Consider the following 27145-nt stretch of genomic DNA (forward strand, 5'->3'; position numbering starts at 1 on the left):
TCTCTGGTTGGAGGAAAGAGTAATATCATCATCAAATCAGGGCCAACTCTCCTGTAATTGGGTAAAGAATGACAACACTGGCCAATCAGGGCCATCTCTACTCTGGTTGGGGGAAAGGGTAATAGCGTCAACCAATCAGGGCCAACTATCCTCTAATTGGGTAAAGAATGACAACACTGGCCAATCAGGGCCATCTCTACACTGGTTGGGGGGAAGGGTAATAGCGTCAACCAATCAGGGCCAACTATCCTCTAATTGGGTAAAGAATGACAACACTGGCCAATCAGGGCCATCTCTCCTCTGATTGGGTGAAAGATTAAAACGTTAGCCAATCACAGCGGAGTAAACATCTTACCTCTAGTGGTCTCCTGTCTGTCCCCAGGGCGAGCAAGGAGTTGAATTCTCTTTCTAGAACCTGCCGTGCCTACAGAGGAAAGAACCAAAATCAGTAGGTCAACAAAACAAAACTCTCGATCATTGTTCGTTCATGAGACATAACTCAAACAAACTGCTCTTATCATTTTTTGCAAACCAAGCAACATTACGGTAGCCCTGTTGAGATGAGGTGGCACATTTCTTCAAGACTATTCATGAATTTAGTTGAATCAGTTAAGTTGAATTTAGCTTTGACTCAGGCTTGTCAGAACTGTTCTGAGGAATTGCAGGGACAAAAAAAAACAAACTGGATATAATCCACAACGAGAATTATAAAACCAGATAGAAAAATGTTTGTGAAGTACTTGTTACTTTTATGTACATGAAAGAAAAATACAGACTATGCTGTTCAGCGATGGAGTAAACTTTACCTCCAAGGCTTTTGTGCAATGGTGCCTTATTGTGGTAAAACACAACTTTTGTTGCACCATGGGTCATAGTAATCATGCTGTAAATTATGGTAATGAGATAGTTTTGCATAATGAAATGAATGTCAAAATATATCTATCTTGACAAGAAACATTTTTGTTCATGTCTACATAACTGAACCTCAGCATACATATATAATGTACATGGAGTGGGGGCATCATGCATACAGTCCTCAACATACATGTACGCCACAAACTAATAAAAGAAAAGGTATGACACCTTTTCATCTATCAACATATGAACTGATATAAATATTATGACAATTTCCTTGTACTATCTTTACACAATGCATGCAGCACTCTCAAGGCACAGACATGCAAATTAGCCTCAAACAAATCACATACATGCAAATTAGTCTGCATTGTAACATTTGCCTGTAGTACCATGCTCATCATGCAGTCATCACACACTACATGTAATTGCAACTTTGCTATCACACTTAAGTTATGAGCTAATGATGCTTAATGTGTATATATTGATTTAAACTGTTATTAATTGATCAATGATAAGCAGCTTTGACTTTCTCACAAATTTAGAAAAAAATCCTCAATGAAAGATAATAAAATTCTAGCTGAGAAGACATCAACTTCAAGATCTGAATCCTCACAAGTTGGAAAGTCCACTCTATAAATATTAATACATCTAACAATTCTATTGCTGTTACAGCACCTGATTTCGTGTTCATTTTGCACCTGATTTTGTGTTGTTTTTTTTAAACATTTTTCTTCGCATGAAAAATACATTGTCATGCCTTGCCACTTCTTATAATTATACTGAATGCAGTAAGGAAATAAGTGTACCCTTACACTTTCCTATTACACCCTGAAGTAAGACAGATCTGCAAACTTGAGGACAAAACACTGAATACTACCTGACCTACCAATGAACAAGGAGCTTGGTATTAATTTTTCACAGAATAATGTTCACTAAGAGAAAATTCACAAAGTAGGATAAAAAATTTTCTGGTCTTACAGATTTTAAATTTACTGGTAAGATTTTCAAAGAATTAAAATCCCAGTAAGAAATTGAACAAAGTTTTCTAGTCCTGTTTCATATTTTTGTGATTGATAGTATCATACAAGTGTTTCGTTGTTAGGGCATTTTTCAGTAGTAAAGCTAGTGGCAATGCACTGCCATGCTAATACCAATCTGCACATTAGTATCTACTAAGAGTAAGAAAGCCCTACGTTTAGGATTAGGTCTCTACAAGCGACCACAACTAATGTTCCAACTCACTACACATGATCATGTTGGAGCAACAGTTTACCTACAAGTACTGTACATACCATGAGAGCATTTGGAAGCCCTTGCTTTCCATCAAATCGGCCCATGGGCTCTATATCATCCTATGACAGATATTGAATGTGGGTGCAGAATAGACAATCATGTGTTACACAACTAGCTTCCTTCAAAACAGTAGACAAAAACAACAATGTTTTCTGGAGGGGAGGGGGGCAAATTGGGCATCTTCAGGACTGCTTTTTGCCAATATATTATTAATAAAAAACATAACTGATATGAAATATAATAACATATCCTCTTGATGCTGCTTTTTTCCTGTTGTTCTGCTATTTTTCGTGGCCTTTTGATGGACAGATATACAAAGCAATGAGTGATACAATTCAAATATGGACTTTTGGTCCATAATTTTCCTGAAACTTTGTCAACTTTTTTTTTAAAAGAGAAATCTCGAAGCAAACAACTATGTAACAGATATGGGTCCACTGTTTCCTAGGTAAAGTTGGACAAAAGGGGCAGTGACCAAATCACTCTGCTGACTTTTTGTACACAGATATCACCAGTGTGTTAGTAAAACAACAGATACCCTTAAAAATCCCAACACACACTCACAAATACTAAGTACAGTACCAGTTGAGCAGAAACTTCGTACACATATCGTAATAACTTAGTTCTCTCTTTTCTTGAAAAAAATCTATCAGTGAAACAAAGAAGGCAGAGACAACAGGTGTGGGCTGTACCATCTACATCCCCATGCGGGGGTGGACAGGGTGCCTACCTGCTGGTTTGTCGTAGGTATCTGCAGTGCCAGTGCCATGCTATTGTGGTCAAAACTGTCATCCAGAGCAATCAGCGCGCCGTGGACACCGCTTTCTATCAAGTTGGAGGCGTACTCTCGTAGCCCAATCGATTGCACCCATCGAATCACTCTCTCATTGGTCCACACAAGGACATCTGAGGAAGGGAGAATTCACATTCTGGTCAGCATATTTTGGTAAAAACCTACATAAATAGACATTGTGGCCCAATCGATTGTATCCATTAATTCACTCTCTCATTGGTCCTCAAGAGGACATCTGAGGAAGGGAGAATTCACATTCTGATCAACATATTTTGGTGAAAACCTACATTAACTGAATTAACTTATGAGCTAGATGCAGAGGATTGGCCATGAAACAACATTTCCCCATACATGTATATATCTTGGAAAACAGAACTTCAGAATTTAGAAATAAAACCATACCGTACTGAAGCAAACAATACAGCAATTGAGTTGCTTGACAGGTGTCAATCATCAATCAAATCAATTAATCTAAGAATAGTGTTCAGACGTTACCTTTAACTTCATTATTGCTATCCTCCCTTTGTCTTTCCAGTTCTTTGCGGTCGTAGTTCAATCTTTTTAGGCACTGGATGCCATACTGCAAGCTAGTTCTGAAACAACAGTCTGGTTAGACAACAGTCTGCAAATGATTATACAGTGTAAATACTGTAGCCATGCTTGGCTCTTAACCTATACTTCACAAGCATTTCCCCAAATCTAACAAATAGGGAGATCCTCTTGATGGGATGTAAAGCTAGAGAACTGGGCATATTTAGGATTTTCAAGCCTTTAAAATTGCAATTTTCCCACATTTTGAGAGACAAATCATGGGGTTGAGAGTGGTTGTTGGTGGTACTTTGGACATTTTTCTATTTTTTCCCAAGATTTTTGTCCACGAAGACCAGAAATGTTGCAATATGAGCCATGAAGTCAACATACCAGGCTGGTTTATAATTAAAACAATAGATTTTGAACTTTTAATGAAACAAAGTTGCTTTATTACATGGAAAAACTTTAACAACTAGGAGGAAAAGGATTTTCTTCAACCCTTGGGGCCAAAATATGTCTTTCATTGAGCATTTTGCAGTTGATTTAGAACCTAAAATCTTTTTTTTTGTTGCAAATCAGAATAAAATGGACAGGGCAAATCCAACTAATTAAATTGGTGTGGCCTTACAATATTCACATATCTACACACGTGTGTGGTTACAGGGAACTGTATATAAAATGGCTACCTGTGAAAACTGTCCACCATTTTCAGCTGTCCCCTCAGGTCCTTCTTGGTGAGGTGGTCCAGCATGCGCGCGTCCACCAAGCACTCCATGAACGTGCTCCGGTACTGCGGAAGCCCCAGCGACGGCAACCATTCGTTCCCAATCCACTCGTGGTTCATGTCTCCGTACGCAAGCGTCTGGAGGAAAAACAACGGGCAAACGTCGCTCGTTTATTATGTCAATCTTTCGCGATTCTGACCAATTATTCTGTTAAAACAACATGTCGGCAGAACGTACTGCACCTACTTAAAACCCAGTTTTTTAATCGTTTTTGTTGGATGTTGGTCAACGTTGTATCAGAATTTTGCCTGTTGCAGACAATATCTTTTCTGACACAACATATGAATAAGAAGTCAAAAGAGATGTTCTGCTAAAGTGATTTTGCACAATATATTTCAGGTTTTACACAAGCGCAGTACGATCTGCCGACGTGCTCCTGTTAATACGATACCTACTGTTATGCTCAACCTTCCAAGTAGCTACTTAGATAAAAAAGAAAAGCTTCAGCATTCTGTATCACGTAAGTGTGAACGAATGGCAAGAGAAAAAAATGCATAAAAAGACAGAGATACAAGTATGTTTAGGGAAAAAATGAAAACAGAAAACATGTAAAACAGAAGCCAGCTGAATACAAACTGCAAACCTGCAGCAATAAAAAAAAATGTACTGAAATATGTTAATGATGCAATACAATGAGGCAAATGCTGACTGTGGTTGAGTTGGAACAAGTTCTTACAAGTCATGGTTAGTTGAATGTAGTAGTAATTCTGGACTGTATCTATGTTACATGTTTTGGATGCCTCACACTAAGAATTAGAGTGATTAGGTTCTGTGTTTTTTTTGTTTTTTCAGCACACGTCATCCTCTAGGGTACTGCTGGGAAGACACAAAGCATGCTGGGTAGAGCAGCACCCGGTGTACCTTCAAGTCTCTCTGCTCTATTGCTTGGGATACAAGCTGGTCTGGGTTTGTGGGTTCTTCTTCCAGGGCAGAGAGCTGTTCTATTAAATGGTCAAGTTTCTAAGGAAAAGATGCCAACAAAAAAAGGAGTGAAGGTTAACGGGTGGTGTGTGCACTGCTGCCTTACAGGGAAGACGGCTTTCTTGTCTGGCAGCAGGGCCAACCAAAAGAAAGGAGGGCGACACGACAAAGTCAAGACAAATTCAGGACAAAAGAAGAGAAAGTGAGGGAAAAAAATGACAGGTTTACAAACACGGAATGATGATTCAACTCTCAGTCGGTGATCTTTCTTTAGTAAACATCAAATACCCAGGCCATACGTCGATGGTAGCTTTGATACAATCAGTCTTAATTTTTCAATTTTCTTTAATAAGCTTGCCCCTACACTTTATTCTACTTCTTCTTCATGTGTTCTCCTTGTCCTACTTATATCCTACTTTCAACAAGACATCTGATTTCCTTTTTAAGGATGTTCCTAAGTTGTTTGATATGCCAACATGGTTAAGCTGAAGATGGCATTAAGGATCTCGCAAAAGTCCTAACAACATATCAAAGTCTCCTTATACATGTATACAATGTGCTACCGAAAAAAAGAACTGTCCTGTGCTATACTGCACCTTTAAAAAAAAAAAGAAGAAAAATATCCATGTAATCTAATTCAGAGTAAAATGTGGTGATTGTAACTCTCAATGTAAAAAAAAAAGGGTGAGATTCTTTTATTTGACATGCAACGAACTAAGTAAAATGCCACAGCTGGGCAAAAAAATTAATTTGCATTTAGAACCAAACAAAAGTATACAAAAGATTTCTTGCATGGTGAAAATGCTTAAATCCAGTGTGGTGCCAAACGAAAAAAAAATGCGTAAAAGAGTTGCATGCATATGGAGCAGGCAAACATCTGGAACACACTGAAACGCCCCCTGTTGGTGGGGTGAGGTACTGACCGTGAAGGCTGGTATGGCCTGGTTTTCGCTTTCCATTTCCTCGCGAGTTACCCAGACATTCCCTGTGGTCTGGGGGGAGGCAGCATGTGGGAGCAGACAGGGAGGTGTTAGATAAGTATGTCACCTGCACTACATGGCACCTGCGACCCCCGTTTAGTGCAAAGTGGACTATTCCTTTGCATCTTTCCTTCACACAACTGGATGAGTCAACTTGAAGATAGGTATGGTCAGCTCAGTTTGAAAACCTAACCTGACCATTGCCACGTCACGTTAACTAACACCAGATGAAGGAGCAAACTTTCAGATGTGATTATTTTTTTGGGGGGGGGAGCTCAGATAGTGTAGGTGATGGGGTAAAATTTAGTCACATTGAAAATGTAGACAGGAAATGGCATGAGTATGGGAGGTAGAGATCTGTACACCCCTCAGATAAAATGGAACGGTCCAGCCTAACTTTTTACTGTTATCAAAACATTTGTTTTAGCCCCCTCCCTGCACTCGCTGCCACTGTGAAGATCAAGTTCAGTGAACATGTCCATTTTTTCTTAGACTGTGAAATTTTCCTACCGTGAAGACAAAGTGATTTACAGTAGTGTAAATCACTTTATATTTGCGATAGCAAAATTTCGAGGCCTGAGAACTGGTCCACGGAACTAGGCATTCGCGGTGGCGGAAGGAGCAGAAGAAAGAAAGACAGCGAATTATCTGTTCGCGGTGATGATAAATTCGCTGTATAGAAGTGACCGCGAAAACCGTACTACAACTGTAAAGTGATTTACGGTATTCTAGTCCGCCATGTTAGATTTGGACCGTTCCATTTTGTCCCCAGGGTTTCTATGCACTAAAGAGGTGAGGCAGCAGAAGAAGGGCTGGTGAGCGGGGCGGGTGTACCCACCGTGCGGGAGGTGGAGGGAGCCGAGGGGGAGGTCAGCGACACCATCTCCTGGATGGCCAGGCGCAGCTTCAGCCGGTGGAGCGGGTTGGAGATGCCGATCTCTCGCTGGATCTCCTGGTCCGACAGGGCCGACATGATGGCGCCGCTCTTCACGTTGGCCCTGCACGCCGCCACGTACCACGCCGGCATGCCCACCCACAGCTATGGATAGAAAATTGTCGTCAGGTCAGGAAAAACTCAAAATGGCCATGTGTCACACAGGCATGCCCACCCACAGCTACGGGCAGAAAGATGAATCCAGTAATTTTCAACAAACGCCCCTGTAGTTCCAGAACAAGCTGCTAGGGGGCCCAAACTCTTTATCAATTCTTCCTGGGTGCAAGAGCAATCTACCACTAAAGAATGGTCACCGTAGACATCAAAACCAGAATACAGTGAAAAATTCCATCAACCCTTTCTGAACCATGACGGTGGCAGATTTCGTCCATTCCTGACGTCATCAAGCTTCTGACTTCCGGAAAGTCAGCAATTGCATCACACATCTGATGAAGTTTAATGAGATCAATCGAAAATTTATGGTGACTTCTTTCCTTGTGTTGGAACAAGCTTAAACCTTCTAACTATGGATTCTACCAACACAGATGAGCTTTCATTCGAACAGTGAAAAATTGTTACTTACCTCTAACCAGGCCACTATTGTAGGCCCGTTCCACAGTGCGAATGGCAACCCCGATCGTCGGGCTTCTTCTAAGAGTTCATATCTGTATAAAACACAATGTCAGGACCTTAGTATAGGGAAGATCAGAAGACTCTTAAAGTAAAGCACTACACATGAGAGCCTAAGAAAAAAAGTTCCCGTTTCAGTCCTGAAAAAGTTATGGTCGGTAGTTAGGGATTTTTTTTTTGGTTTTAATTTTTTCATTAGACTTGGCCATTTCCAGTGATCAAACTTATACAAATTACAGTTGAATAAAGTAAAACTTACACTTTTTTTTCAATTTCAATGTTGGAAACGAATGGATTGTACAACGTTTTAAAAAGCCTAGGGTCGGCAGTTTTTCCTAGGTTCCGTCAGGAAACAGGAAACACAACATTCTTTTTTTCCCTAGGCCTAGTCATGGTTGCTACAGATGCCACCAACAGTTCCCTAGAAGGAACTTTTAATGGGTTAGCAGTTACCAGTGTCCTTATAATTGATGACCCCATCCTACAGAGTTGACGTTCACAGTTTTCTCTTATAATAAAACCATGGCATTAATAAGACATTAAATAATCTTTAAAGTAAAAAAAACAACAACATTTGTTTGATGATCAACTATGTCAAAACACACAAACATCTACAAGAACACTTGTACAGAAAAGTACAACAAAACAACAAAAAAACACAGCAACAGAAAGTTGGAACAAAATCCTTTGAACCTTACTTTTCTGACGTCCGCATCTGGCTCCCACTAATATTCCAACAGAAAAAGTGCCCAGGTGTGAAAAAAACAAAACACGAACTTAGCAAACATAAGAGAACAAATATGAAAAAGGCATTGGACATAAAACAGTATTGGGCATAGAAAACCATTGTATAACAGAAAGGTAAACACCATCAAAAGCCAAGAACACAAAACCTTTGACTGAAAGTTAGAAAAAGTTAGAGTAATCCAAATCAACAAAATCACAGTTGTTCATAATACTAAAAGGCAATAAGAGACTGGGCACATAACTGGTAAACTTTGATCAAGAATATAAATATTATGATGGATCTGATCATTTTAAACATAATAATTTATAATTTCTAAACCTGTTCCCCAAACTAACCAAAACCATAGTGACCGGAGTGTAAATCCCTCCTGCTATAAAATTGCAACATAATGTAACCCAACACCTGTTACCATGGTCACATGACCTTTGGTGTTTGGAACGAAAGAGGAAACAGAGCAAAAACAACATGTTTTCCTTCGGTAAACATAACAAACAAACCACATACTTCTTTTTCAGCCTCCTCTCCATCTCTCTCTTCTGGCCGGGTCCCACGCCCAGCCCCATTGCATCCTGGGACACGTCGCCCTCCCCCGCGCCCAGCAGCTCCTTGCTGTTGGACGCCATCTTGCCTCCCTCGCCCTTCTTCTTGCCGAAGAGGCGTCCGATGGAGCTCTTGATGCCGCGCTTCTTGGGCGGCTGCTTGTGTAGGGAGTCCTGAGAGGAGTTGGTGGAGCTGAGGGGGGAGGGGGTGGACTGGCTGTCCCCGCTGCTGTGGGGTGGGGGAGCGAGAAACGTGTTACAAAATTGCATGTTGGCATTATATATGTTACCTTGTAATGTTGTTTGGGTGAAACTTTGGCCACATAACATGGAGGCCGACACTTGACGATGCCCAATGGCAATGTTTTCTTCATTTTGCAGCAAAGATTTTGCAATCTACAGAAGGTTTTAGGTAGTTTGGAAAGGCGTATATGAAATGGTCTTTTATGGTAATAAGTCCGGACTCGGTTCTTGCATCTTAGGTTTTTTTGGACTTGAACATAAACATTCTTAGAAGTCCGGATCCAAGTCCAGTGAACTGGTACGCAGCACTAAGCATTGGGTATGTTAAGTATCTAAAGCTCCTGAAACACTTGGCTGGTGCAACCGAATTTGCCGAACACCATCCGACCCAGCCAACTTTGCACGTAACTACGTACTCCTAACCATGGTTGGGCGGTGTACAGCTAGAGTTCAGGAGGCTGAATTTGTGACTTAATGCTTCTAGACACTGCTACTGGGAGACAACTGAAGATCAAGGAAAAGTTGTACAGAAAAGCACCAGTTTAGCTGGGATAAATCCTCTTTTAAAAAAAGGAAACACTGCACACAACGTCTGTTGCATAACTCCACAGCACACAAGAAACTCACCTTTGCCGGGAAAGATAAAAGCTAGAAAGCAAGAAGGAAAGTAAGAAAAGCAGGAAGAAAATTAAATGCAACAAGAAGAAAAGTCAAAGGAAATTGAATATGAACACCAGCCTTAATAAAAAATAAAATATCAAAGTCTAGTTGCTCTATGGACTTCAGAAAAATATCGACTGAAAAAACGTTTTTCAAGTGGCAAGCAAAATCTTGCTGCTTTGTACATTAGCTAGATCTTTACCAATCAAATTTGCAAAAACAAAACACCAAAGTCTGATTTGCAAGAAAAGAGAAATCAACTCCACAAAGTACCTCCTTGTCTTCCTAGTTGCTACAGTCTTTATCAATTACACGATTTGATTGAAAATTTAAACTTTGTTGTTTCCTGAATTGTAAACCAGACCAATAGACTTAATGACTTGTATCATAGCACTTTGCGGCTACCATGCCTAGACCTGTTTTTCATTTCCGTGTTTTCTTTCCTGTCACTTCATATTTTTCTGTATGAATCTGATTTTTTTCTGAAAAAATCTGAGAACCAACAATTGGTGTAACGTAACAGACTAGTACATTATATTTCATGTATTTCTTCACTTCAGCTTCCCCTACCTTCTAACATCTTCACTGCTGTGTGCTGCCAGTGCAGCGGCCACTCTGTCCAGCTGTAGTGACCGCGGTGTGGGCGGGCTGGACTCACACTTGATGGACCGCTCCTCCTTACTGTCCTCTTTGGAAGATGCTGGTGACTGTATGTAGCACACAAATCAGACTTTGTCAGGTTCTAAGGTAAAAAGGGATTGCTAATTTGATCTTATGAACATTTCTACAATTTTGTTGACATAAAAAGATTTTAATGGCAAAATTGCTGGGTCCAAAAAGGTTTGAAATACCACATGAAAGAAATGACGGAAGTGGTCTTTGAACAGATTTTTAGCATGATCCATCTTTAATTCTGAGTGGTGTAGTCACGTATTTCGAGCTATGTATACATGTACAATGTATAACAAATGAACTAGGTCTAGTCTTCAATCAGAAAGTAAATGTCTTGACCAAAATTGGATGACTTTTTACGCCCGTAACGGATCATCAATGCTAGAATATTATGAGCCTGGCTTACACATATAAGCCCAAAACACACACAATGACAAGGCCTTCAGTATGTTAAGAGGACATGTAATATATCCTGACCTGAGAGCTAGTGTTGGAGGACTCGCTGGACAGGGATGTGGCTGTGGGGAGACCGAAGCCCCCGCCTGACCCGGGAGACTGGGTACCTCCTCCATCTCCACCCTGGAACATTAAAAAAAAAACCTCAAGTCAACAATCTTCAGGTATTCCACAACCCCTCCATCAAAACATAGAATAATAGTGAATATTTGACAGACATGCAGCAAGTCTCTCATTCTTCAAATCAGTAATTGACATGGTTATACTGCAAATTGTGGACAGTCAGGATCCGTCTTTTTCTTACTTGTCAGAGACCTGACGCTCAATTGTTTGCCATGTAGCATTACAGCCATCAGCAACCATCTAAAACTTTTCCATCTTGTAGTTCTTTCTGGTTCTTAGAATACCCTTTTTCTGACAAAAAAAAACACTATACAGTCTATACTACTTCTGTTTGGTTATTTTACTTGTCCAGCTTTGGATCTTCCAAATGTACTTATCATATCGATGTTTGTTTATTTGTTTGCACCATTCTTTATTCATGATAGCTCAAATCGGCTCCATGATCTGACACCTGAGTGATGAAATGTTATACAATCGCTTGTCCAACATTGTCATTGAAAATATACATGTAAGTGTCCTCATGTAAAGTTTGTTAAACTAGATTGTATAAGTTGGATCACTAGAGATTAGCAAAGTCTAAATAAAAAAGAACTAAAAAAAAAAAAGACAATTCCTATGACCCTACCCACCAACCCTAATTTTTTTAGGACTGAAACAGGAAACACAATATTTATTTTCCCTGGCCTTACCTGAGTGTCTACCGCGGGGCTGCGTGGAAGTTTGGGAGTGGACCTTCCGCTCCCGGAGGGGGAGGTGGAGCCCAGGCGCTCCGACCTCAGCCGCCCGATACTCCCCAGGTCAAAGGTTGACTGCACGCGACTTTCGATCTCCTCCGCTCGCTGCTCCGTCGACTCCTTTTCCTCCTGGATCAGTCTGGTTGAGGAAAGTGATAAGGTTCTAGAATTAATGAAGAGAGAGAGAAAAGATAGATGGAGAGAGCAGAATAGAGAGGAAAAAAGTCAGCAAGACAGACATTCCGGGGTTGGTGCATCTGAGCAAGTCTGCAGAACATACTGAACCTGTCAAAATCCCAGGGTTTTTTTTACGGTTTTCGTTGGAAGTTAGGTCAATGTTGCATCTAAATTTTACGTGTTACTTTTTCAACACAAAATTTGAAAACTGTAAACAGAATGTTATTCCTACATACGTGAATAAGACCTTAAATGAGAGTGCACAATACATTGTCATGGGTTTCGCACAGGCACAGTGCACTCTGCCAATGTGCTGTACATCTTGCTTCTTTTCTTTATTCTTTGGTTATCAAATCTTTAATTTCAGTGTTGACAGATTTTGTATCTTTTCTCCAAAAATTCTAATTCTCTTTTAAATTCATTCACCTTTTTTTACATCCTTGGTCTTTGCAATTGTATTGAAAGAATTTTGGAAAAAAAAGTTTTTTACTTTCTGTCATTGCACTAACCCCAGAAAACCATGTGTGACACAGTTAAACTGACCTACATATAAACGTACATTCACATGCTGTTATCTTGCCATACTTCATGCAATGTACATGCAATACAAGATCACAGCTCAGAAACGAAAAAGGACAGAAAAACAGAGAGACATTCACAGCAAAGAATCGGACAATACTCAACACTACAGATAAGAAAATCACAACTTTAACAACTCTTTTTACAGACATTTTAACCAGTTCTAATCTTTATTTTCTATATTAAAAATATGAACATTTCCTTAAGGCCACACCAAATTAAAAAGTTGTTTCTCGGCCTTACCTTTGTGTTTAATCTGTAACTGAAAGAAACTAACCTAATTTCATTTATTTTTTTATTTGAATGAATCAAAAAAATTTATCTATTTAAATAAATCCAAGAACCAACAAATCAAATTGGCGTGGCCTAACCTTTGTGTTTAATCTCTAGCTGAAAGAGACTAACCTAATTTCATTGTTGATAGCGTCCAACTGCTCTTGCAACATGCGGGCGAGCGTCTGAGCGTCGGTGTGCCCGCTGGGAGACAGCAGGTCCACGGCGCTGTACACTCCGTCCTCGTCCTCCTCCTCGATGCCGAACTCCGAGTCGCTCTCGAAGGCCTGCTGCACGTTGGCGAGGACCGTGGCCTGCTCCGCCTTCTCCCACTCCTGCTCGTTCAGCGTCTGAACCTGCGGGGACGGCGAGCATTACCATGGTTACAGATATGTCTGTTGTTTTTTTTCATGGGTGAGAAATTTGTATGCGGGTGAAATATGCAAACTATTTAAAACCTTTTTGCTGTTTCAAGCTTAAAAGTTGGGAAAAAAGACATGAAATAGAATTGAATATTATAATTTTGTTTCATGTACATAGCCTTGTTTTGTCAATATTTCAGTAATTTTAGGTGTTTTTCAAAGGTTAAGTTTTGGGATGAGTACAGCTGGTTAAGTTTTAGGATGTGTTGCATGATTTCAGAAGGTAAACTTTCCACACATCTTTTAGCATAGAAGATATTTGAGAGATGTTGGACAATACTCACTCTACTGGGGTCAGCCCTGTATCGTCCTGGGGTGGGTCTGCGGGGCACACCGCTGCCGTCCTGACCACCCACCACGATGTTAGGACTCAGAGGATACCTTGCACTTAAGTCTGGAAGGCTTCTACAGAACACAAAAACACAACAAACATCTTAGTCACAAATGACACTTTTTTTTCTTACAATTATTGTAGAGTGGAATTCAATGCCACCATGTATAGTAGGGACATCATCACTAAATAGCTTGAAACAATGCTTACAGTTAGATGTGAAAAGATTACGTGTAACATGTTGCTTGGTGTGATATAGCCAGCTGCCTCAGTGCCGCGTGCCTGCAAAGCTGGTGTGTTATGCTGAAGGGCAGTTATACCGGCTATACTGATACAGAAGCTGGTGTGTTACGCCATAGGGCGGTTATGTCAGCCATACAGATGCAGAAGCATCAGATTTTTCTACTTGATCATCGAATGATGAATCTCTTCTACAGGCACTCCAAAAAATGACGCAGAGGGTAGCAACAGTGATCATTTGTAGCAACTGAAAGCTACTTCTGCAACAAATTACAGTGAAAACGTAGGCTTTATGCAATGTTTTCTTAACAAACGTACCTTCCATCAGTCATGGTTCTACCAGCATTGTGGGCCTGAAAAAGGGAAAAGAAAGTCAAGGTCTAAGCGTATATGTTTCTGCAGACGCATTATTATTATATATCTTACATGACAGAAATTCCTAGTGTTCTCTTTCAAATCATTCTTTTTAAAAGGCAGAGACTATGTAAAAATAGGCAGGAGAGTAACTTACCTTTCTAAAGTCTCCATCATTCTTTACTTTATCTATTTCTTCTAATAGTTTTTCCTGAAACGAAAAGAGACAAGTTTTAGCTAGGAACTCTCCACACCAGATCTCACATTGAAAGATGGTGTCCATTTGGAAGGTACGATTTTACTTAGTGTAATACAAATTCCCAGCATTGCTCATGTACAATAATTTTTATTTGCCAGGACCTAGTTGAATTTTGGTAAGAACATATCTGATGAACATCACTATGCACCGGTATGTTCAAAACTTCCCATTTCATTCCACCACATGACAACAAACAAAGAGAACTCACCTTTTCTAGTTGAGTTTCTTCCAATCTCTTTCTAGTAAACTCTAATTCCTGAGTTAACGAATTCTGTAAAGAAAAAAAATAAGACATTTATCAGAACAGTTACGAACAACAGACCACTTTTTAAGGATCAATCACCGAAGGATCAACTGTCAAGGTGTCAGTGAAAATTATTTTTTCTTTCTCAAAATTCCGATGTTAAGTCAATCTTTCTTCCTTCATTTTGCATATTCCTAGTATTCTACTTTGTACGGCTTTCTGAGCTTGCATCACACAGTGTGAACCCAAAGGATAGAGGCAAATGGCCGGCTGTCATCAAGCCTCAGTGTGACAGTGCAAGCACATCCAAGTCCCTTTCACAGGGAACAACAGGCGTTAAACTGGATAGTGTGTGTGTATGTGTGTGTTTGTGTGTGTGTGAAAACATCATCTCGCGAGAGCACGAGACTAGGTCGAGACTTGTGGGGATCTTCTGGCCTCCCCCGCCTCCTTGCAGAGTAGTGGTAAATAGGACTTGGGCAGCTCCCAGTCAACACCGAAAATTTGGAGGTACGTAATTTACCTTACAAAATACAGTCACTGATTGAAGAATTTTCTGTTAATTCTATGTGACTGATGAACCTCTTCAACAACATCTGCTTTTGTAACTCACTAAATGTAGCTTCTGCCTCACCTTGTCATCTAGGGCTGACATCCTCTCTTTCAAGTGAAGTTGCAGACGCTCGTTGGACTCTGTCAACAGCTTATCGACTGTCTCCGACAAACGCGCATTGTGCTCCTCGTTCATCTTCTCCCGTTGGCGTGCCTGGAAAAAAAAGGAAAATAACGTTTAAAATGTGACCAAAAGAAAGGCCACATTGCATCTGGCTGAAAGTTACTGACTACCAGCTACTGAAGTAATACATGTATAATGCTTCATCTCAGTCTTGATGCTTCGAGTTGAACTGCTTTACCAGCTTTAACCTTTTCAGGCTCACCTATGTCTAGAAGACAATACCAATCTCAAAACATTTTTTAACAAAAATTCAGCTATAGAACAAGAAAAGCCTATACAGCAGTGTGTTACAGCATGTTCATATCAAAACTTCTATTACTTAATGAGCATAACGTGCTTCATATTTCATGTTCTTCTCTAATCGTTTTCCTCTGTGCCCTTGCACAACTTTTCTGTATTGCAGGAACAACTATCTACATTGGCATGGTCCTATACCTAAATGTATGTGGGCAAATCAAAATCAAACTTTGTTGCGGGTCCCCCAAGGCTCCCTTCTTGGCCCCCTTGTACCTACCCTGGTCAGTTCCAGCGTGGTCTCCTCTAGCTGGTCCTCCAAGTGAGCCAGCCGCTCTGCTACTGTTCCATGACGCTCTTCAGCCTGGGAGGACAGATCATGTCAGAACTCCACAGCAAAAACAAAGAACATTCCTCTTAAAAACCGGAATGTCCAGTGACCATGTCCAGTGCATGCAGGATGATCACAGTGACACCAAGGCAACAAAATATTCTCCAAATATTATATATATAAATATTCTCCATAATATGTCTTTCCACAACAACATATTTCAACAACCCCGAAATAATTTTTATTGTCAATTTCACGACTCATTTCAGGAGATTTGGGTCAATTCTATGAAAAAAAAAGTGTACATAAAGTGTGTATCTTCTGCGATGAAATTTAAAATTTTGCACATTTATGGACATCACTTTGAAGAAACATTTCAATGACTTGCTGTTATACAGTTTGAATATACAACATCTATTACATTATATACTTTGCATGTACAATGTACAATGTACATGTACAGAGAGAAAAACTTAAAAAATATGCCTGCAAAATGTCAACACGTCCACAGTACAGGAAAACAACAACACTGCAAGCTGAGTTACTGCATACAGCCCTTCTGAGTGACACTACTACACACATGATCCACAACACCAGTGACACAAAAGTGAGAGAACGAGACTTCATACCATTGTAGTTCCCGTGTACTACAGTAAAAAGTAGAGAAAAAAAACAAGGATAAGTCCATGTTAGGAGAACTCTTTTTAAGAGAGTCATCAGGCAAACCTGTTGCAGACCAAGGGGGCCTTGCTTGACAGGAAGCAACACATTATAATAATGTTAGTAAGTGGATTGAAATCACTGGGTAAAGGAAATGCGTTCGCAAGCAAGTTGGTTAGTAGGTTAATGAAATCAGCAGGTTGTTGATGAGTTAAGCAACAGTTAGGGTAAAGTAAACAAAGTCGCTGTTTACAAAAGTGCGTAGATGGTCGATAAGTTTGCAATTAGAGCAGAATGACGTTATGATATGAAGCTCCAGTAAAAAAACAACAATTGTATTCCAAACGTAAAGGGTATATTTTTCAATGATCCAACAAAAAATGAGGAAAATAAAAAATAAACTGCTTGTCTCAGAACTTTTGTGTCACCATGAAGAGAAGAGAAGTCTTTTTAGAAGATGACTGCCAAGGTAATTTTGTAAATGATACAGATTATCCTGAAGATGATGTTAAACATTGTGTCCCCTAGATTATCCATGTAGCACAGTACATAAGGCCACACCAATTTAATTTCTTGGTTAACGGATTTTTCTAGAAAAAAAATGGAGCGGGTGGGCGAAAAAAAAAACAGGCCTAGGCATCCTATTATGGCCCAAAATGTCACGATAGGAGCCATGAAGTCAACACACCAGGCTGATTCAAAATTTAAACAATGAATTTTGAACTTTTAATGATACCACTGCATTGAAAGATGGAGTAACTGTAACAACTAGGAAGAAAATGACTGTTTTCAACTGTTCAGGGCAAAATATGAGGACTTTGCAGTTGATTCCGAATTTTTTTTTGCAAATCAGAAAAAAAATGAAGCAGGCGAATCCGTTAACCAAGAAATTAAATTGTTGTGGCCTAAACCGGGGCAAACACCATGTATGGGAAACTGGAATGTAAAATGGCAGTTAGTTCGTGAATCCTGGGAAGACAACAGAATTAGTACATGACCATCTGACATCCTCTCCCTGTTAAAAACTCTGACCAATGTGTTGTTATTTGGGGGAATGGGATGAAAAAACACAGGACATTCAGGGCTCGAAATAGTAGTAGTACACACCTGCGATCTACAGAGAAATTTCTGAGCTCGCAGAAATGCAATTGACGAGAACTAGCTTGGTATATTGAATCAAATACAACAGGAATATAACATTTCGAACCCTGAGCTTTGCTGTGTGCAGCTAAAAGCAACTAAATTTCCCAACACCAGCATTTGCAAAGTAGTGCAAATGACTACTGACAACCCCCGCACTGAAATCTAGCAGTCCAAGCATTCAGTTGTGTCAATGTCAGACCGGGACTTCCCACTCAAAAAAAGGGGAACTTTAATTAAATTGTTCTGTTTTTTTTAATACTGTAAAATGACTGCTAAACATATTTTTCTTTTCCCATATCAGGACTCTTCCATTTGAGAGATAGGGGTGTTCAGTATCTTTTGCACTTCTCTGCAAACTCACGTCTACTGACGGCAAGAATTACCTGTTTTTGACTCCAAGTTATCTGAAAAAGTGTTGGAAGGAAAGGGGGTGTCATTGAGGTGAGTGCATAAAAAAGGCATACTACAGAAAGCAAGCTATATACATACTAAGCATGGGAAACCTTACAATATCAACTGTTGCTTTCCAGCAGTCTTCTACAACTGCTATAATTCTAGATTTATTTTTTCAAAGTTGTTTTCCTTAGCACACACAGTTGACCTCATTCACACATTCAGTGTAACACACCAAACAGGGTGGCATACACTAAGATCCATTACTCAAATGTAATTGAATATCAGTGTCAACGCTGGTACAAGTTACTCTGGGAGATTGCAGTCAATCCACTCCACATAAAATATGGGAATAACACTGAACAAGCTAAACCTTTGTCCTACTTTCACAGTTACTCAACTATGCACTGTATATAGGCTGTGACTCTCTTTTGTGTGGAATGGCCTTCAAGAAACAATAATGCATGAAAAATTCTGCACCTGCAGTTTCAGTACAAGTTGCTAGGGGGACTGATGTGCACCCTACCTGTGTGAGGGCTGCATCCCGCTTGGCAAGCTCCGCCTCCACACCTGGGAGCTGGTCAGCGCGGCGGGACAGCTGAGACAGCTGCTGCTCGGCCAGCTCCAGGCGCTCCTGCAGCTGGTGCACCTGGCAAAGAGAAAAGAAAACGATAAATGTATGTCATGGTATAATCAATTACATGTAGTATGTACAATATGATGATGAAGATTAACTATCCATGATTTTAAATGCCTCTGAAGAAAGGTAGATGGAAAACATAGTGTTTTTGCTCAGTTTCTTCTTCTTCTTTTCCAAACACATAAGGTCAATGGCCAGGACCAGAAGTCTGTCACCATGGTAACTGGTGCTGAAGCCTATGGTGTTGGGTTACATTATGCAGCAAGACAGAGCTGGAGATTCCTGTCACGATATACATGCAACTTACAAGTGTATGTTTTTGAGTTAAGAATAAACAGAGCAGTAGTTTGAGAACATGTGAAGGTAAACATTTCTAGTCTTATTTTATCTTATCCGAAGAACCCACCTTGTCCTCGGACTGCTTGAGCGCCGAGTCCTTGTTGGCCAGCTCCGTCTCCAGCTTGTCGTTGAGGTCGTGCAGGGACGTGGCTTCCCGTTGCACGCTGAGGTATCGCTTCTCCAGCGTCGTGATTCTCTCCTCCATGTCCTCCTTCTGTGCCATGGCCTGACGATGAAATACAAACAGTGGTCCCTCAGTACCAGGTCACTCAGATCCCCTTTCCCATAGATGAAATGTTGCCTACTTATCCCTCTTTTACAGATATTTTAATGGTCATTGCTCCGCAGAACTCACCCAACTAGTTCCACCACTCAGAACTTTTAAGCGTTCCACTAGGTTACTCATAAATGCCGCAAAATGCCAGCATGTGTTGTTTGTTGTAAAAGTCGCTATGAACTACCACAAATTCACAGTCCAGCTTTGTATTCCCATGGTTTACCAGCAAGTTTTTTTCTGGAATTTCTTTTTTATTCGCCTGTGCGCACTACATGAAGTTTGGGGGTCTTCAGAGGATGTCATCCATAAAACTAAGTCAGTGTGGCCTTAGAGAAAGAGAAACAGAACTTACTTCTCGCAAGTCTCTCTGCTGCTTGGCGGCCGACTCGGAGGACTTGACCAGGTCTCGCTGGGCCTGCTGCAGGCTGTCCTCCAGCCCGCCGATCTGTCCCGCCAGCTCGCTCACGCGGTCCCGCGCCGCCTTCAGGTCCGCGTTCTGCTTCTCCAGCGTGTCCTGGAGTTCGACAACACGGCTCACGTGATCGTCTGGATCTATTGACCCATTTGACAGACGCTATAAGGAAAGAAACAAAGAAACAAGGCAAAAATTAAAAAAGCTAGAACTTTCCAAACAGGCAACTTCTACGCTTCCACATACTATATATAAAAACACTCCCACACTGTTGCCTATGCCGGATAGGTTGCAAAAAAATAACTAGAGATTGCAAAACGATAAGCAACGTAGAGGCTAACGGTGTATAACCGCGTATCGTCAAAATAAACGGAGAACTGCCATGCAAAGAAATTGAAGGAACGCAACAACTCAAAAGATAACAAGATATAGGGATGGGGTGGCTGTGATATATGTGAGATCCCACTATGTGACTGTACCCTGTTTTACACCACTGCCTACTTTGTGAGTTACCTTTCCAGGTAAACTATTGGTTCTGGGCGCCTCCTGTGTTTGCTCTCCGTCCTCCATCTTCTCGACAGTACTATCCCCTTCCTCGCCGCCCTTCTCCACCATTTTCTGCCCACGTAGCCCATCAAGCTGGGAAAGGAACCAAAGGACACTGGTTTTATTCCCAACCAGGTATGGTCCTTTGTTTCACTAGTTACTGGTGTCCAGCAGTAAAAATATATGTTTTTCTCATATATTTTAACCATTACAACCGACATTTGTATCGGAATGCAAGTATGTATATATGAGTATGTAATGTATGTTTGTATGGAAAAAGATATATAAGACAGGGTTAGAAGAAAGAGGTAAAATTTGCTTTCCGTTTCAAATTCCCATCTTTTACAGCGTTAGACTTTGGAGACTGTAAAGATAGAAATTTTACCATTTTGTTTTCATTAACTATGTCATAAGAAGAGACAGAAGAGTAAAATTGAGAGAGCATGCTCGCAGATAGGCAACCCTTTCTATAACTTACACCTTATCCATACTAAACCTGGCATACCACAGTTCTAAAAGTAAACTTCTGGTTTGACCCATGTTTGTGACTTTTGTACACATTGTAACACTTTTACGATGAAAGATTTCTTGCACTTTATTTCCAGTAGCTGTTTGTTGAGTCTGTGGATGGAACTCACAAGTTATGACAACACTGGGAGTGATGTTTAAATGTTTGGTCTAAAGAAATACCAAACATACTAGTTTCACAACACAAAAAGACCAAAGAAATCCGAAGATAACTGGCTTCCTCTTCTAGTTCTAAATAACTATACTTTCCTCAGTTATAAGAGTAGACATAGACAGACACAAACAAAGAGTATTCAAATTTCTTCTTCTGAGCATCACTGTCTGGTCACTGATCAAAGTAATACCTGAGCAAACTTGGTGGAATGAGTCGTAGGCTTTGTTTTTTGTTTTCACAGCCAGTCAAAAATGTAAGGACACCCACAGAGCATCGGTGGCCTTATTATATTAACCTTAAGCCTTTGTGCACTAATTTGGCAACTAGCACTGGTACACGCCAATCTCCAGTGCTTAACCTTACAGTATACACTGTACACCCCAGTCTAAATTATCAACAGTCCTGAGTTGTTTAAACAGTTTAACAAGCATGAAGTTCAGAGGTTGTAACGGAAGTTTACACTGGTTAAAACGTTAACACTGTGGATAGAGCACTGGCCTTGGGAAGTGTTCCAAGTACAACACTGCTAACTCTTCACCCCTTTATGGGGCTAAATAAGAACGTCTCACATAACATTTTACTTTTTAGATTGCCAAGTTTACCTTCTCCCTGCTGCTTAGCCCCATAACCAATAGAGACTTGGTAAACAATTTGCTACTTCAGCATGCTGAAGGTTAAGAATGAGTAGAAGCCCAGCCTTATCAAGTATACAGATTTAAAATGCAAGGATACAAACCTCAGAATTTTTGTTGGCCACCTCCTCTTCTAGTGCTGCTACTCTTTCTAGTGCTACTCTAAGTCTTTCTCGTACCTTTGGAAGAACAGACATTGTGAAATTTAGATCAGTACTTGTAGGAAACAACAGATACTTTTGCAAGAAACACACACAGATTTTCCAGTAGTAGCTTAACAGACCGAATGTATGAGTGAAGAATCACGATTACCCACTACAAGGATATGCTGTAAGTAGAAATTTTAATACATTAAAAAAGTCCAGTTCTACAAACATGATGAACTCAATGCAAATTCCACCAGGTCAATCTAAGGAAGGATAGCCTGTTTGTCAATCTCAACTTGCTTTACGGTACAATAAGGCAGATATCGACTTGCCTTCTACATTAATACTTATAAGAACTTGCTATACATTGTACCTGTTACACATGTTGTGCAATAAAGTTTGATTAATTGATTACGCCTAGGAAAAAAAGTTTTATTCCCTGTTTCAGTCCTTTTCTTCTTCTTTTTTTAGACTTTTGCAACCTCTAGAGATCCAACTTACACAAGCACCAAAGCATAAGCACACTTCTATTTTCAATGTCAATGTTGGAAAACTAATTGTACATCACTCAGGTGTCAGATCATGGAGAAAGAAAAGGTTGATCAGCTTGAAAAATTCATGTTCCTTGCAGGGGTCCACACACACAAAAAAAAGGCCAGGGTCTGCAGTTTTTTCTGTTCTTCCTGAAACAGGAAACACAACATTTTTTTCCTAGGCCTTGTTTTGGGATAATTAGCAGCAACCTTTCCATTCCGGTGTTCTGCAATATTGCAGAAGAGTCAAAATTTTGTTCTGCAATTTGGAAATACTTTCTGCAAATACACAAGCCTCTATACTACAATCTTGCAGGTTTATAAGCATGAACTATTGATTGATATGCAAATTAGTGAAGACAAATTTTTGGAAGTCCAAAAGGAAACAAAAGATAGACAAGTCAAGACAAAGTTGATGTAAATTAGTGAAGAAGCTCCTGTTGTTTCAGAACAGGAGCTTAAGTGTTGTCTGTCCTTGGGGCCAAGAGCGCCAAATCCCAAGTGCCAATTTTTCCTGCTGCAAAATTGCAGATTGTATAAATTTTTCTTCTGCAATCTTTGAAATCTATCTGCAGATTGCAGACTGCAGACAGGTATTTCGAACACTGACTTACTTTTTCATCCAGAGCTTTATGATGCTCGAAGAGTGACTTCAGAGCTTTGAGAACCTCTACCTCACTGGACACCCCTGCGGGATTCTGGGATTGCCGCTTGACCACCGTCATCCGCAGGGAACGTTCGTGGCGAGACACAAGGCACTCCAGGTGCTCTAGTAGTAACTGTACAGAAGAAAGTAGAAAAAAGTAAATTTTCTGTTTTGACTAACATAATATAGAACTTCACTAGAAAGGTAACATTTGCAAAGCGAATGCATAATGTTTACCATTGCATATGGTCTGCTCATACAGTTTAAATCCCTCCTGCTACAAAATTACAACATGATAAAGTGTAGGAAAAACAATATGTTGTCCTTCAGTAAACATAATCAACAGGAAGTCTACTAACATGATTCCCTCTGAAAAAAATGCATCTCCAATGCAATGTCCATCAGTATGATGCACTCTTGCACATATTACTGTATATACCTGAGGGTGCTGCACTAGAGAGCTTTTAAATACACTAGGTTTCAAAGTACCGGATATGTGTAAGCAGTAACCCGACAGATAAATTTTGCTGGCCATGGAGGTTACAAATATATTAGAAATGGTTTGACTCAAAAATTATTGGTTGTTTGACTTAACTAGACTGGACTACTAATACAATACATATGTCAATGCAAAGTTGACACATAACTACGATCATGTACACTGCAAGAACGATACTAGTAATCTATGACACAGCCTATAAAGTAGATATTGGTAACACTTTCAGGACATGTTCATCATATTCTGGACCATACTATCTGCTGGGACATTAATTAATATGTAGTTCAGACAAACCCTGGTGTTGTTGCGCTCGGCCTTGAGTTCGGAGATCTCTTCCTCCCTCTCCAATAGATGCTCACGACACATGTTCAGCTCCTTCGTCAGTGCAGCAAATTCCTGGAGAGAAACATGTAAAGTGAGAAACGCTCTCACCAAAACATAACCTCGACAGTAAAGAATGCTGAAGACAGGTAGGAATCGTAATAATCTCAAACTGATTGATAACTTGGCACATCGTGAAGGGAACTACATGTGACCATGCCAGAAAAAAGTGGCAAGTCTGAATGTATGTCTGCCAGAAAGTTCATTTTGAGTTTGGCATTGGAAGTTTGCCAGAGCTTAAACAGTTTTCTGTGTGACAGCTTACAGAATGGAAACACACACACACACATAGGTTTTTCCTACCATCCTGGCATGCCAGCCAAAAATGACAACAAATACCTAATTAATTAGAAGAATTGGGTGTTAAAAGCCAAAGGTGTCATAATCAATTGCCTACTTTACTGGGAGCTTCGACATTTGGACAAGCTCCAGCGGTAACTACCAAAGTACAATGTACCATGCCAACACAAAACTCTTGGGGGAAAGGTATTTCAGTATTCACAAGAATAGTGACAAGAACAATTATCCACAACATTTATTTACGGTGTGGACATACCAGATGTGAACTCTCCTGGAGGTGCAAAAAAATGGAGAGAAAAAATGATGAAAGGATGCCACACCCACACAAGTGCATGATCAATATGGTATGTGTTACCTTGTAATCCTAGCTTTATATTCTAAATATCTACCAAATTATACCTTATACATTCCTAGCAACATTATTGAAATACCTTTTCTTTGCTAAACAAATCATGAAACCCTGTACGTATGTTAGTTTTCATCCCATTCCTTATGACTACTCAACCTATGCTCAGGTAAATAGAGACATAGGGGCATGCCAGATGGCAGCTCATCAGGTACTTCTGCTGAGCAGCTAGGGGGGCATGACTGAACCCTGACATCATCATAATGATCAGAAGGAGGATTCCTTTTTTCCAAGCCCAGGATTCCTCCATCACACATCTCAGTTTCTCTGTTTCTGCCCTTTGTGATCTCTTGTTTTCATCTTTCATCTAGCTGGCCCATCAAAGTGATTACCAGTTCAGAAGAATAACATAAAACACATGGAAATCTCCCAGGTGTTTCTACTTGTGTCTAACCTGCCATGCCAGGAGACTGCCCTTCCCAGGGAAGGATTTTAACAAGAAACCTCTGCCTTTATTTTATCTGGTAGATTTCTGAAGGGGAGCCCAGGGGTCTTGTTTGGAGTAAAATTCTTGAAAATTGCCTGCATGCTCTACCATGACATATCAAAATTTTCTTCGGAAAAATTTGCACAACTTATGCATTAATTATCATGGTAAAAAAATATCTAAACATTCAAATGTTCGCCACCATTGAGCAAAGCTTCAGATAGATGTAACAAATAAATTATAGTTTCAACATAGAATCAGATGTAGGTTGAAGAGTCAAGAAAAATTGCCATTGCACAACAGCATGTTTTCTAATGAGTATTACAATTACCAGCAATTACATGAAGTATAAACTATTACTACTGTATTACTACATCACAAAAGCATATTTGAAATTTGTCCAATCTTTGGACCTCATCTGGGGAACAAATATGTGGCAATTAACTTTTATGAAAGTCACGAAAGGGGAAAAGCAGGGCTAAATATAGAACTCCCCTTTTCTGGTTTGACAATAGCATATTGTTCCACTAACCCAGTGTGTAATTATAAGCATGTTCCTGTTACATTCAGACATGAAGGCACGCATTATATTTAACACTCGTCTCTTAATGTTTGGCAAATCATTTTCTTAAATCTCAAGTTTTACTGTCATAAAGGCAATTTTTATAAGGATACTTTGCAATTCAAAATAAAGGTATTATTTTGAAATTACATTTCTGTTTCTAATTGTGTCAAGACATGCAAAGTCACAATGAAAGGAGTAAGGTGGCCTAATCCCATGTCATATTCTAGAAATTAAAAAATAGGACACATGAACTTGACAGCTTTCTGCTATGGTAGATATTAAAAATTCTACCACTTTTCATTTCATAACTCCTAATGTTTGATGTGTTTCTGTATCTGTATCTGTATCTGTATAGCCGGTATAACCGCCTTTCGGCGTAACACACCAGCTTCAAAATGTTTGTATAAGATTAGAAGAAAAAATTACCTATATATATATATATATAAATGATCAGTTTTTGTTAGACTTGTGAATTATTTCAAAAGCTCTTTGCTGGAAGTTATAAAGTCGAGAATGTACTTGGAACCAAACTCTAAAGCAAATGAGCTGAGAATGTATAAATTCTACTAATATGGGCCGAAAAGCCCCCCTACAAATCTGCACTAACAACATTTAAAGATCCAGTATCTAACTGTAAGCTCAGTGCCCACAGATGTCATACAATACACCACTACTTGACTCTTGTCCTCCGAGTTCAGACAAAGTTTATGTAAAGCGAAGCATTTCAAACTCAGCCGAAACCTCAGTTCCCCATTATTGGGCACACTTCGGGTACACGCTGGGGGTTGAGATATGAACTGCTAGAGTCAACAAACTACTGGGTCTGTGTTTGAGATAAGGTGCCAGCTATAACGTCACTGTCGCTGCCAGCATGTCAGCTGTATCTATAGGTATGTACCCCTGCATGTTTTCTATTGAACCTTGCATCTGGAGTCACTTGTAAGGCCTGGCAAAAAAAACTGTGGTGTTTCCTGTTTCAGTTCTGAAACAATTTAGAGTCCGTAGGTAGAGATTGAAAAGAAGAACACCTAAACAATATTTCTGCGGTGTTGTTTTTAGCAGATGAAAATGAAGATATTTGTAGTTTTAACAGAGTACACAGCATTACTTGGTGTATAGATGTCACTTCTTGTACTCACAATAAATTCTTATGTCTGAGACACTAATCCAGTAGACAGCATTGTCTTCCACTTGTGTGTAAACTATATTACTCGTGCCAAAATACTGTTTTCTCAACTGGCCCTATGACAACACTTTTGTAACATATATACAGTATACATTGTAACATATACAAGTATATAGACTAGTATGTAGTGCACTGTTTATTCAGTTGGGAATATATATAAAAGAAATTTCACCACCAAGACCTTTACTTTTGGAAAGAAAGCACTTTGTAGAAAATATCAGTGGCATCATGTATAGACTATAGGGCCATGAA

General features: G+C 39.8%; 1 protein-coding gene across 18 annotated transcripts in view; it reads right to left on the reverse strand.

The window, feature by feature from the left end:
* LOC109481816 (liprin-alpha-1-like) overlaps positions 1 to 27145 on the reverse strand; it is a 41320-nt gene that overhangs the window by 4720 nt on the left and 9455 nt on the right. For 2 of the 18 annotated variants that reach the window (XM_019784407.1, XM_019784404.1), the window contains exons 2-31: positions 23923 to 24024; positions 23098 to 23262; positions 21909 to 21983; positions 20458 to 20583; positions 19885 to 20106; positions 19323 to 19481; positions 18803 to 18925; positions 18267 to 18287; positions 16710 to 16727; positions 16030 to 16113; positions 15414 to 15545; positions 14744 to 14806; positions 14434 to 14487; positions 14241 to 14275; positions 13636 to 13756; positions 13062 to 13285; positions 11856 to 12039; positions 11065 to 11166; positions 10486 to 10622; positions 8978 to 9241; positions 8424 to 8450; positions 7679 to 7760; positions 7000 to 7200; positions 6105 to 6173; positions 5122 to 5220; positions 4162 to 4337; positions 3440 to 3537; positions 2882 to 3057; positions 2151 to 2210; positions 356 to 424 (exon numbers count right to left, since the gene is read on the reverse strand). In XM_019784407.1, coding sequence (XP_019639966.1) covers positions 356 to 424; positions 2151 to 2210; positions 2882 to 3057; positions 3440 to 3537; positions 4162 to 4337; positions 5122 to 5220; positions 6105 to 6173; positions 7000 to 7200; positions 7679 to 7760; positions 8424 to 8450; positions 8978 to 9241; positions 10486 to 10622; positions 11065 to 11166; positions 11856 to 12039; positions 13062 to 13285; positions 13636 to 13756; positions 14241 to 14275; positions 14434 to 14487; positions 14744 to 14806; positions 15414 to 15545; positions 16030 to 16113; positions 16710 to 16727; positions 18267 to 18287; positions 18803 to 18925; positions 19323 to 19481; positions 19885 to 20106; positions 20458 to 20583; positions 21909 to 21983; positions 23098 to 23262; positions 23923 to 24024 — 3468 coding nt within the window. The remainder of the gene's footprint in view (positions 1 to 355; positions 425 to 2150; positions 2211 to 2881; positions 3058 to 3439; positions 3538 to 4161; positions 4338 to 5121; positions 5221 to 6104; positions 6174 to 6999; positions 7201 to 7678; positions 7761 to 8423; positions 8451 to 8977; positions 9242 to 10485; positions 10623 to 11064; positions 11167 to 11855; positions 12040 to 13061; positions 13286 to 13635; positions 13757 to 14240; positions 14276 to 14433; positions 14488 to 14743; positions 14807 to 15413; positions 15546 to 16029; positions 16114 to 16709; positions 16728 to 18266; positions 18288 to 18802; positions 18926 to 19322; positions 19482 to 19884; positions 20107 to 20457; positions 20584 to 21908; positions 21984 to 23097; positions 23263 to 23922; positions 24025 to 27145) is intronic. The other 16 variants (XM_019784412.1, XM_019784409.1, XM_019784414.1 and 13 more) reach the window with 15 other exon arrangements.

This window comes from Branchiostoma belcheri, unplaced genomic scaffold (assembly GCF_001625305.1).
Source record: "Branchiostoma belcheri isolate BF01 breed outbred unplaced genomic scaffold, Haploidv18h27 scaffold58, whole genome shotgun sequence".
Lineage (NCBI taxonomy): Eukaryota > Metazoa > Chordata > Leptocardii > Amphioxiformes > Branchiostomatidae > Branchiostoma > Branchiostoma belcheri.